General features: G+C 38.1%; 1 protein-coding gene across 3 annotated transcripts in view; it reads right to left on the bottom strand.

Moving 5' to 3' along the window:
• Positions 1–3,444: 3,444 nt before the first annotated feature.
• The window catches only part of LOC126248461 (cytochrome P450 4C1-like), a 269,044-nt gene continuing 259,545 nt past the window's right edge, over positions 3,445–12,943 (bottom strand). For all 3 annotated transcript variants that reach the window (XM_049949466.1, XM_049949464.1, XM_049949465.1), the window contains one exon: positions 3,445–3,697. In XM_049949466.1, the coding sequence (XP_049805423.1) occupies positions 3,543–3,697 (155 nt within the window). In that variant the 3' untranslated portion in view covers positions 3,445–3,542. The remainder of the gene's footprint in view (positions 3,698–12,943) is intronic.

Raw genomic sequence — 12,943 nt, forward strand, 5'->3', positions numbered from 1 at the left:
TAAGGTTCCGTTTTAGAGGACCTGCAGGATTTGTAGGTGGTCAAGTCCTCCACCAGCTGTCATATGTATTATTAACAACAACAAACGACGTGAGTGTTACGTAAAATCATTAAAGTTCTTCACACTTACAGTCCAGTAATGTGATCAATGAAAATAAGTATTGTAAACTGATTTTCTGTTTGATGATGCGTGACTACAATTGCCTAGGAATTATCTTATACACGTAAGTGTATATACATACATATTTGTAACAAATTTGTTATTCCTCCTAAATGAAAATGTGTGTCAGATATTTTGACTTAGTCGACAAACAATCTGACCATTTCGCTAAGGTTCTTTCTATATAAAATGAGAAATTTATTTTTTTCTAAGCATGTATTATGTATTCTTGTTTTATGACGTGTTTTACATCCTCAAAACTCTCCTCACTGTGGGTTAGTGGAACTAACCATATATCTGACCAAGAAGACGTGACTGATGAATCATGCTAGGGCATTCAGCATTGTCCGAATTTGTATTAAGGAGACAGTAGGGATATGGCTAATTGGGAGTTTGAGGGATCATAAATCAAAGAGTTGTGGTACGCCAGTGACTAGCTCCTGTACATAAATTGTTGAAAGTAGACATTTAGCAGCTGGAACGTCAGACAAGGCTTGTTATTTGATGGTTGTAAAATGGCAATAGCCAATTCTCACAAGGTGTAATCATTCACGAGTGGCAGGAGCTTAAACTCATTTAGTTACAGATCTTTGTTGCATTTCAATTGATTGTTACAATGTGAAACTAGCGATAATTTCTACAACTTACAAAAATCACACTTTAGTTTCCAGTTAGGCAACCAGTTTAATTCCCCATGTGGGTAGGCAGTGGTTCCAAACAATAACAGTATATATAGGATACAGAAATTTATGATTTTTTGTGATTATGCGAAGCAATAATGCCTGAAAAATTACGTCTGACCTGTCACAGTATATTTATCCCTTTGCTGCACAAAAAGTAGATTTAATAATGAACAGAAAGACTGTTTCTAATTGGGAGTCCACTGACACAACAGTACTAATGTCACGAGCTACATTAGAAACCACATGATGACACAAAAGGCCAGAGAATGTTTTGTCAGCGTATCGAGTATGAATGCCAGTAGAGCATGTTTGTTGAACTAACTCATTACTATTACTCTCTTCCATATCGGAAACACGTTATTTATAGTCTGATAGACCAGTTGCACAGGTGTTCTAAGTTTCATACAACTTAATAAAAGAAAATAACGGAAGTGTCTTAACTGACTGAGTTGAAACTTCCTGGCAGATTAAAACTATGTGCTGGACCGAGACACCATCTCGGGACCTTTGCCTTTCGCAGGCAAGTGCCCGACCAACTGAGCTACCCAAGCACGACTCACGACCCGTCCTCACAGCTCTACTTCTGCCAGTGACGTCCGCAACGATCAACGACCAGACACAAGGATAAAAAAAAAGTTCGAGTCTCGGTCCGGCACTCAGTTTTAATCTGCCAGGAAGTTTCATATCAGCGCACACTCCGCTGCAGAGTGAAAATCTCATACTGACTGAGTTGTTTGTCTTTGAGATCTGAGGTAACAGAAACTGGTAATTTAAATGAGAGCAGTAATATCTGTTTCAGATTTCTTTATGTTTTAATAACAATGAGGCAAATGTTTATATCAGTTTATTAGCATTCCAATCTTAGGGACTGAAAGTATTTCATTATTGATGAGTATGTAATAGAAACATACTCTGGTACCGAAGATCATATCCGAACTATATTTTACAATACAGTACCTAAAGTTATTTTAAAAGTAATAATTGCCCTCTTCACTCCTCTGTGATTTGACTGTCCTGAGGCAAAAGGATCTTCATTAGATTAGATTAGATTAGTACTCGTTTCATAGATCATGAATACGACACTTCGTAATGATGTGGAACGTGTCAGGTTAATAAAAGGTGTCTATACAAGATATTACATGGACAAAATATTACATGTCACTCAATTTTTTTTTTTTTTAGGCTGGGAAATTACCCAATTACTATATCCAAAAATTCATCTAATGAGCAGAAGGAGTTGTCATTAAGAAATTCTTTTAATTTCCTTGTAAATGCTGTATGGCTATCTGTCAGACTTCTGATGCTATTAGGTAAGTGACCAAAGACTTTTGTGGCAGCATAATTTACCCCCTTCTGAGCCAAAGTTATATTTAACCTTGAGTAGTGAAGATCATCCTTTCTCCTAGTGTTGTAGCCATGTACACTGCTATTACTTTTGATTTCGTTCGGATTGTTAATAACAAATTTCATAATATATATATATAGTGAGGCTACAGTGAAGATTTCTAGCTCTTTAAATAAATGTCTGCAGGATGATCTTGGATGAGCTCCAGCAATTATTCTGATTACACCCTTTTGTGCAATGAACACTCTTTTACTCAATGATGAGTTACCCCAGAATATGATGCCATACGAAAGCAGAGAATGAAAATAGGCGTGCTAAACTAATTTACTCAGATGTATATCGCCAAAATTTGCAATGACCCTAATAGCATAAGTAGCTGAACTCAAACGTTTCAGCAGATCCTCAGTGTGGTTTTTTCCAGTTCAACCCCTCATCAATGCATACACCTAGAAATTTTGAATATTCTACCTTAGCTACTGACTTCTGATCGAAGTCTATATTTATTAATGGGGTCATTCCATTTACTGTGTGGAACTGTATATACTGTGTTTTGTCAAAGTTTAATGAGAGCCCATTTGCAGAGAACCACTTAATGATTTTCTGAATAACATCGTTTACAATTTCACCAGTTAATTCTTGTCTGTCGGGTGTGATAGCTATACTTGTATCATCGGCAAAAAGGACCAGCTTTGCATCTTCGTGAATATAGAATGGCAAGTCATTAATATATATTAAGAACAGCAGAGGACCCAAAACCGAACCTTGCGGCACCCCATTCTTGATTGTTTCCCAGTTTGAGAAATCACTAGCTTTTTGCATATTATGTGAACTGCTTATTTCAACTTTCTGCACTCTTCCAGTTAGGTATTATTTAAACCATTTGAGCGCTGTCCCATTCATACCACAGTCCTTGAGCTTATCTAGTTTTTTCTGTAACTCTGTTTCATTTGTAAATATTTGCCTGGCTTGAAGTTAAAGTGTCACAGATGCGTTATGCACTCCATGAAACAAATTAAAGGCCAATATCTCTATATCTGTGTAAGAACGTCTTCATAATATCATGAATTGTTTAAATTTAAAGGAACATCGACTTTGTCACTGGCACAGTTGGCATACATAATACAATTTCTTGCAACTGATACGTAATGTAACATATTATTCTCGTCCATAATAAGATGCAAGCCAGGGCGACTGATCAGTAGGAGGGAAACAGGATTAGAATATACAAGGAGAACTTCATTCAAAGAAAACTCCAGATGAACAATATATAACTACTTTATTAGTAAATAAATAACCAATTATTTAATCAAAATGATTTTGGCGAACAACTGTTTTAATTTTGCTATGGTAGGCTATCACTTTCGTGGTTCCACGCACACCATGATGTTGTTGGCTGACTTCATAACTATTTCTGGACTCAGGACCAGTTCGTCCTGTGGTGTTGAGAGCTTGAAATTACGTAGAACTTTTGAAAGTGTACACTTCATCTCCAGCAGTGCAAACTTTTGCCCTGAAAACAAAATTAAAAGTACTCATCAAACGTGACTGTGTTTACTTATTGGCAAAGAGCATTTTAAGTGAGACACTCTTAAAGCGTAACTCGGAAATTATAACTTGTTAACGACAGAGGTATCTATGACATCCTCATGGTGGTTGTCATAACACAGTGTAATGAGAGTTTATGGAAGATGGCCCATTAATACCATTTCTTAACAAGAGGAATACTTTTATGGTGAATAAATTCACTCCGGTAGTAACTGAAAAAGCGTTTATTTGCATAAAATTGTGCACATGGCACAGGTTTCAGGCTACAGATCTCATCTTCAGGCTTTACAACAACAAGGGAAAGTAACAGGGTTACTACATAAAATTAATTAGCATTAAATTGGTACATACCAATATGAACATTAGGGCATATCTTCATTGCGCACAAGAAAATCGTACGAGTCATATAAAAAAAAAAAAAACAGTAAAGCAAATTTATCAAATAACATGCGAGATTCTGTGTGGTGTAGCATGAAAAATTTCTTTGAATCAACCAGTGCCATACTGGGTAGACGGGGCCTAACAAAGAAAACAGGGAATAATCAACTCATTGTCAAACTAATGTGATCTACAAACCCAGTGCGATGTGTCAGTGCCGTAGAATATCCAGGTACACCGCTCAACTAACTGCCAAGCAAACCGAAATGAACTGCATCATTGCACATATAAGTAATGTAGGGGCCACCACCAGAATTAAAACTGAGGGCGAAAGGGACGGAATCGTAGGTAACAACACAGCCGCACCCTCACGTTTTCTCCCAAACACCACTCACTACCAAAATGTTAAGGACCGATCTTTTTGATTGTGCAACATTTAAGATGATTTGTAAATCTTGCGTATACAGTCAAAAACACTAGTCCTTATCATTTTGGAAGAGTTGGAAATCACGACACGCAAGGTGCAGCATCCAGGCAGCAACCACAAGGAGCAAACTGAACTTAAAAAGGAAGAGACGTCTACAGCGGTCTTCACGACAGTAAGTTGTCGTGTTCGGTCATTTTCATGTAAGTTGCACATATAGCACCTTGGGGTTTGAGTATAATGTCAACTAGGAGGTGTGTACAGTGTTCACAGAGCTAGGTTCTATTTTTCTTTCAGCTCGCATACCTTACACTATTACCTTTAATTTGTGGTATGTCAGTTTGGTCTCTCTTACGTTTTATATTTTTGTTTTATTTCTTGACAATTTCGTTATACATTTTTTTTGTTTTTATTTCTTGACAATTACATTTTTATATTGCATGTTTTGCATTTATTGCTTTCTCTGTACCATGCTTATGTTAGGTAATGCCATTCATAGAGTAATATGGTTTTAGCGCTATCACAGTTGGAGTCACGAACAGTGGCAGTCGAGTTTTGGCTTGCTCTGCGCTCCTACGTCACGCATACTCCAGCAGCCAATGAGCGTTCAGTACCGTTCTGAGCGTTTTGTCGTAGCTAATGCGAGCATTAAACATGATCGTAGGGAATTGTTTAGTGAATTTCTATTTCGTTTGTTGTGACCTGTCATCGCTGATGATGGTGGTAAGTGATAAATTCTGCATAAGCAAACACCCAACATGATTTGCAGGATATACACTTCCTTCAAGCGCATGCGCGTACTGCAACTGTCGCTTGGAATCGTCAACAATGCCATTCCTGTTCGTGCCTCGACAAGCGCGAACTGCCATCGTTCGTGGATCAGACTATAGTAGTGGGTGGCGTTTGGGACAAAATGTGGGCATTTGGCAGTGTTGTCACCTATGATTTCTTTGGTTGTCCCTCCCGCCCTCAGCATTCCTTCTGACAGCGGCCACTGTATGATACAGGACCTATATGTGTACTGACGCATCTCATTGCGGTTTGCTAGACAGCTGGTTGACCGATCTTGCTGAGCATCCAGGCCATGCGGCGGGCCGGGCATTTATATAGTAAGCTACTTTTGAGGTTCACAAATCGGCATTCTACGGCATTTATACCTTCATTTTACTTTGTTAACGCTATGCCAGATGTCAAGTCATTCGCAATTGGTTTGTAGCTCACACAAGTTTTGCTGTGAGTGATTATATGTTGATCCTTCCCATTTTTTCCCCGGTTGGGCCCCATTCACCCGGTTTGGTACTGACTGACTCGAAGAACCTTTCCATGCCTCATCCACAAAGGATCACAGGATCTCGCATGCTATTTGACAAAATTTGCTTCGCTGTTGTTTTTTTTTTTTTTTTTTTTTTTTTACATGACTAGCATGATTTTCTTGTATGCAATCAAGGCATGAGCAGATGTTCACATCTGTATGCACCCTTTTAATGTTAGTTAATTTTGTATAGTATCCCTCTTAGTTTCCTTTGTCTTTGTAGTACCTGAAGATGGGATTTATATTCTGAAACCCTGTTTATTTATCCAAGTACACGACTTCTCAGTTACAACTGGAGTGGATTTATACATCATAAAAATATTAGCAACAATCGTGGATGTCCCACAAAGAATGTATTATACAAGAGGCTACACTCCTTCACTAAGGGTTAGGCTTACAGTTACGTAGGGGAGAGTCTGATAAAATAGGGTAATCTTATGAAACAGAGTATCGTACTTTTCTCGTCTGATATGTGGCTGCCATCTCCCGGTAAACATAGTAACCTCTTTCCCACTTGGTGACCTTCATTCTTAGAGTATCTGGATGGAGTCTGTTGAAAGCAACCGTGAGTTCTCTAAGCGGAAAAATATATTTTTACGGTGTTGTGTTATAATATTCGACTGTGAATTGTGCGTTTATATTTGCAAGACACTATTTTGAAGACTGTAAAGTAAGTATGATATAAGTTAAACGCTGTCTGCACTACAGATCGTTGAGTGTTTCAAAATGTTTGTCCCGCTCAAGGGCTGTTGAAATGAACTTGTTCCTAACATGGAATTGTCGAATAAAACAGGGTGCCTCTAAATGTGATAAAACAGGATAGGACTCAGTTTTATCGAACTGATTTAAGACTCGCCGTTTGCGATTTTCAAATTGTTTATTTAGTTTGTTCAGTTAGAAAATTTATTATTATTATTATTATTATCATTCACAGGATCTAACTTAAATTATGCCATAATTATGGCGCCTTACAAAAGGAAAACTGACACAGTCACGGAGTCAAGAGAGTATGAAAGAAGCTGTAGCGGCAGTTTTGGCCCAAACAATGGGTTATTTGAAAGCATCAGAGTCCTTCGGGGTTCCTCAGAGTACTCTGGAAGCACGCGTAAAAAAGGCCCAGAGTGAAATGTGTTTAGAGGTAGGCCAATTTACTACTTTAGAAATAATTAATTACACTGTTGCAGTTATTATTATTGTTGTTGTTGTTTTCGTTGTTGTTGTTGCTGTTGTTGTGTTTATTCAGGAGCAGGAAAATGAACTGGCTGAATATATCCTGTTAATGGAAAGCAGATTGTTTGGATTCACCATAGATGATTTGCGGAATCTTGCTTTCGAACTGGTAGAGAAAAATAACTTGCCGCATAACTTCAGCAAGACTAAGAAGATAGAAGGTAAATGCTGATTCTATTCGTTTTTGAAGAGGAATCCAGAAATAAGCATGCGTTCTGCCGAGCCAACATCTCTTGCCAGAGCAATGGGCTTTAACCGTGCAGTGGTGAAGCAGTTCTTTGGTTAGCTGTTAGAACTTTATAATAGGTACAGCTTCACAGCCGATAGAGACTATAATGTGGATGAGACAGGAATAACAACAGTCCCTAATAAGCAATCAAAGGTGCTTGCATTGACGGGAAAACGTCAAGTTGGCGGTTTGGTTTCTGCGGAGAGAGGCATCTTAATGACTGCTGTAGACTGTATGAGCGCTTCTGGAATTTATGTCTACAATGTTTGTGTTCCCTAGACAAAGAGCCAAGCCTGAGCTGCTGGATAATGCTCCGTCAGGATCTACTGCGGAATATCACCGTAGAGAATGTATGCAGAAAAATTTTTTCCTGAAGTGGTTTCAACGACTTGTTGAATTTTCTAAGCCAACTGCGGACAAACCCGTTCTTCTACTCTTGGATGGTCACTCAACACACACAGAGTACTGAACTTATTGATATGGCTGGAGAAAACCATGTTAATCTCTAATGTTTCCCCCCACACTGCACCCACCGAATGCAGCCCGTGAATGCTGCATTCATGGCCCCACTGAGTAATTATGACTCTAAAGAGGTTCAAAAGTGGCTTCAGTGTCATCCTGGACGAGTGATAACCATCAATCAAGTTGCAGGACTGCACGGGACAGCATTCATGAAAGCTGCTTCTACTGAGACTGCTGTAAATGCATTCCATAAAACTGCAGTCTTCCCACTGGATGCAGATATTTTTCCTCATTGGATGTATCAGCCTGCTGAAACAACAGACACTGACCTACTGTTGGAGAAAGGTGATGTCCCGGCTTCGGAACCTACTTCAGAGTCATTAAACAGAGAAACGTCTTTTCCAATCACACCAGGGTCTTCCCAGTCGGATAGGCCTAAGCCTTCAACTTCAGCTTTCCACATCTCTCCGAAAGGCATAAAAGCAGTGCCGATAACTGAAAGAAAGGAACAAAAATCTGATAGAAAAGAGGAAAGACAGCTGTTCTTACAAATTCACCTTATAAGGAAGAGTTAGTCTTCTATGAAAAAGGGAAAGACCCCCAAAAGGAAACTTCAAATGGGGCCACATTCTAACAGTTCTAGGCCTGCTGAAGTCAGCAATGTTGGACAGAAGAAAGCAAAGAAAGTTGGAAAAGTACAGAAGTATAGCACATCGTCAGAAGAGGAAGGAGAAGATAATAATACAGCTTGCATTTATTGTAGCGAACTTTTCTCCAATTCTAAGTCTGAAGAAGGCTGGGTGGAGTGTTATAAGTGTAGTGAATGGGCTCATGAACAGTGCGCCGGCATTAATGATGATGAACCATACAAATGTGATTTTTGTACATGAAGTGATTGTCAGGGTTTGAAAATGGAGTTTTTTTTTTTTTAATTCCCATCATAATGTAGGACCGTTTTATCCAACTAGTCTGATAAAACGGAGTAGTTGACACAAGTGCAAAAATTCTTTTCTGTGATGAGGCATTTTTTTAAATTTATGTTTTTCGTGCCCAATTGTAAGAAGAAAGAGAGGGCAATTTGTCATTAAAATCTCAACAGATTGGTACACATAGTTCATTACATATGCCACGTTGTTTATTAAGTGCCCTGTTTTAACTGACTCTCCCCTAATGATAATCTCACTTTTATTTGTTAGTATCATCAGTTTTGTAAAATAAATTTAGTCAACATTGTCCATACAAGAACAGCGATTTGGTGCCACCACAAGATTGGCCGAGGAGCCGCCAGCACCAGCCATAGTGGGTTCACATTCTGAAGATGACTTTGACTTAAGTAAGCAAATAAATATCATTGTGATCTAGACTGTTATTTTAATCAAATAATGATTTTTGGTCCCCTGTTCCTTAAAAAAGAATTTCTGTCTCTGTAGTTTAGCTTTATACTTGTCTTTTTGTCTTTTTTCCAAATTACTTTGCTCCACTCCTTCGTAAACAAATTTACAAGAGTAACAAATATTTATTCTATAGCCACGTGTCTTATGCTCTAGAGGATGGGTGATAGCTCCCCACTCCCTTCAACTAAATTCATTGAAACATAATCCTCTATTTAGTTAATTGTCATCACTGTTCCATAAGCCACTACTCAACAAGGATAATGAGACGTATGAACAAATATGCTCATTAAACCTCATTTCACAAACAGATACTGTGTATCATAATCAGTACATTTAGGGAATCAATACATTAATAGAGCATTGCCATCCTTAGTGTGGACCTAAGAGTGTTCAGCCACTATGTGCTTCTGATGGGCTATTCTAGAAACCGTCACGCACTTATACAATTAAGTCAAAAACGTATGAAGTAGGAGCATATCAGCAGAAAAACATAGCTGACTTAAGCAGCAATTTATTGTGTCAGGAAACAGTTATAGAAAAGAGCTATACAACATGACGAGAAAAAAAATGAAAAATATGTTGCGAAAGGCCGCACTGGAGATGACAATGATATATCAATACACAGTTATTTCTAAGAAATTATTTCGATACTATACTGCCAATAAATCGCTGACATCTATACATTTCTCCGAGATAAAAAATGGTTCAAACGGCACTGAGCACTATGGGACTTAACTTCTGAGGTCATCAGTCCCCTAGAACTCAGAACTACTTAAACCTAACTAACCTAAGGACATCACACACTTCCATGCCCGAGGCAGGATTCGAACCTGCGACCGTAGCGGTCACGCGGTTCCAGACTGTAGCGCCTAGAACCGCTCGGCCACTCCGGACGGCTCTCCGAGATATCATGCATTAATAATTCCACTTTATATACATATTAACTGGGTCTTGGATTTAGTAATCAGTATTTTGTCACACATCATGTCAAATAAACTTTTTTAAATTTAGATTCATTAAGAATTTCTAGTACCGGATTGTTACATGACACATAATACAGAATATTACACGCATTGTAAACATCATAAAGTGTTCAGTAAATACCAGTGCTCATTTGAGACGAGGGTAAAAAAATTAAACGATTTCTCAAAGGAAAAATTTGAAAACTGCACTGGTAATGAGGATGCTTTGGAACCATACTTTCTGCATGATGAAATGATTTTTAATTTCATCAAACATTGTCAACAATATTCTTCTCTCTTGTTCTTGGTCTTCGAGCAAGCTGACTGCTATGTAGCTGAAGCTGTTAGGATAGAAGTCCAAGTTTCGAGTTAGTAATAGGAGAAATATAGAAAACTATATCTGAGCAAGTATGATAATTTTCATTACTAAATTTAAGTCAATACTTGCATATTGTACAAAATAAAGCTTGGCCACAAACTTGGAAACTCCCCTCCTCAAGTAATTTGACAGGGGATTTAGGGACATGGAGTAAACACGTTTACTTGCTCTGCACATATTTTTGGATGCAAGATCCAAAAACAAAACTTTTTCACTCCATTTATATCTCTAAAATAGATTATAAATTTCACTGTAATTTCTCTATTGGTTAAGATGCTAATTTCAAAGGCTGGCAACACCATCAATGGAAGAAAGTAAACTGTGCAAAAATATTTTTTTTTAATTGAGTGCTTCAAACATATTGGAGGTAAGCGTACTTGCCCTCTTAGTGTCAATAAAGACATAACATATGTTTCTGATCTCCTACTATTATTTGCAGTTTGGTATCACTATTTCCTATCATTATATAAAATAATTACTTAATTAAATTTAATGTACCCTGCTAGCTCTACGAATTTATTTTAAAGGCTATGGAAATGTTAGTTATTACTGATAAAAATTAAACAAATGTCATGAAACAACTTTTTGTGTAACCCCAAAGAAAAGATTTTATACAACAAATGTAAATAAAATGTTCCTGCCTCAAGTAAAAAAATAAAACATTTTTCAAATAATCACTATGACACATGTTATTGAAACTACATTACGTTCAAAATATTTATATTTATGAGCACTATACCGTCAACATCTGTCATTCAGTTAATTTCGCAGCAAGTCGATATATTGATGTTTAAGGAAATTTTGCAATCATAAGCACAATATAAGTGTAGGGCAGCACATGTTAGGAGATTTGAATATACATAGTGTAACTGTAAGAGGCCACTTGGTTGGCTGGGTCATACTACCACCAAGGCTACTGGTAGAGGACGTACAGGACGTGCTTCAAACAAAAAAAATACTAATCCATTCGTATTTCATGCTTTGAAGAAAACTGTCATACCTGTGAGAGGACATCAGCAAACAACAGTGACATAGTCTGAAGACCCCTGACCCGATAAGAAATTCTCAACGATGACTGCCAGTTGCTTTTTGAATCACACTTGATTAATTCGTCATTTCTCTTCATATCTTGGCGTCATATCACACATCAGCACTGGGAAATCAGTGCCGCAAGCACTTCTATTTCTGCTATGAACTTGATTTCGCCAATAGGCAGTGTTTCCACCATTTACCAGCAACATACACCGATCAGCCAGAACAGGATTGACTGCTAATTAGACACATGCATGGTGCATGTAGTATCAGTGAGCGTGCTGTTCCTGTGCAGAATGGGGAAGGTACACAGTCTGAGTATGACCAAGGGCAGGTTGTGATGGCCCGAGGCTTGGCACGAGCATTTCAGAAACTGCACGACTTGTTGGGTGCCTAGTGCTGTGGTGCGCGTCTTCAACATGTGGCGAAACCAAGGTGAAACTTGGTTCAGACGTCATGGGGCTGGTCAGCCACACATCATTACAGATGTCGGACTTCGTAGGCTGTAGCAGACACATTGCAGTTTTGCAGCAAAGTAATCCTTGTGTTTATACAACGAGTTCAACGAATCACCACTGTGAGGTCTTGGTAATATTCCTTGTATCATAGTGCTCTATCTGGCACTTGTCAATCACATTGGTAACATTCATAAATGATTTGTCACAGTTAACAATATTCGCAAATAATGTCAGATGTTCAGCTGTAGCTGCATGACGATTGGGCAAAAATTACTGAGTACAAAATGTAAAAATATCTCAGGGTATTCCACTGTTTAGCTGCTTACTGCATAGCCACAAAAGCAATCTTCATCAAACACCAATCTGTTGGCATTAGTATTAAAAATGAGATTTTTACGTACTTGGTTGACAAATCACTTGTGCTTTTGACATTATTTGCAAGTGTGTGATTGTCTTACGGAGTGCCATGTAGAGATATTGTGTAACGGTTTCCATGGTCAATAATTTACTAAAATATTCTACTAAGATAGGTTACAAAAAGTAGCCTTTCATATTTACAACAGCTTCACATTACTTTAGAAATATGAAGAAATATCAATGTTCATGTTAATATTCCAGTACATGGCATGTTATAGTACATATTCTTGTTGTTGCTGCTGCTGCTGCTGCTGCTGCTGTTGATGTTGCCATATTCAATCTGAGGAGTGGTTTGATGTAGTTGTCCATGATAGTCTATCCTGTACAAGCATTTTCATCTCTACGTAACTATTGCAACCTACAACCATTTTAACCTGCTTACTCCAGTGTAGCTCCAGTGTAGCCTAGGTATCCCTCTGCAACTTTTACACACCATACATCCCTCCATCACCTAACTGAAGGTTCTTCCATGCCTCAAGAAGTGTGTTATCAGCCAATCCTTTCCTTTAGTCAAATACCTTCTGTTTGTTAGGA

Source organism: Schistocerca nitens, chromosome 3 (genome assembly GCF_023898315.1).
Source record: "Schistocerca nitens isolate TAMUIC-IGC-003100 chromosome 3, iqSchNite1.1, whole genome shotgun sequence".
Taxonomy (NCBI): Eukaryota; Metazoa; Arthropoda; class Insecta; order Orthoptera; family Acrididae; genus Schistocerca; species Schistocerca nitens.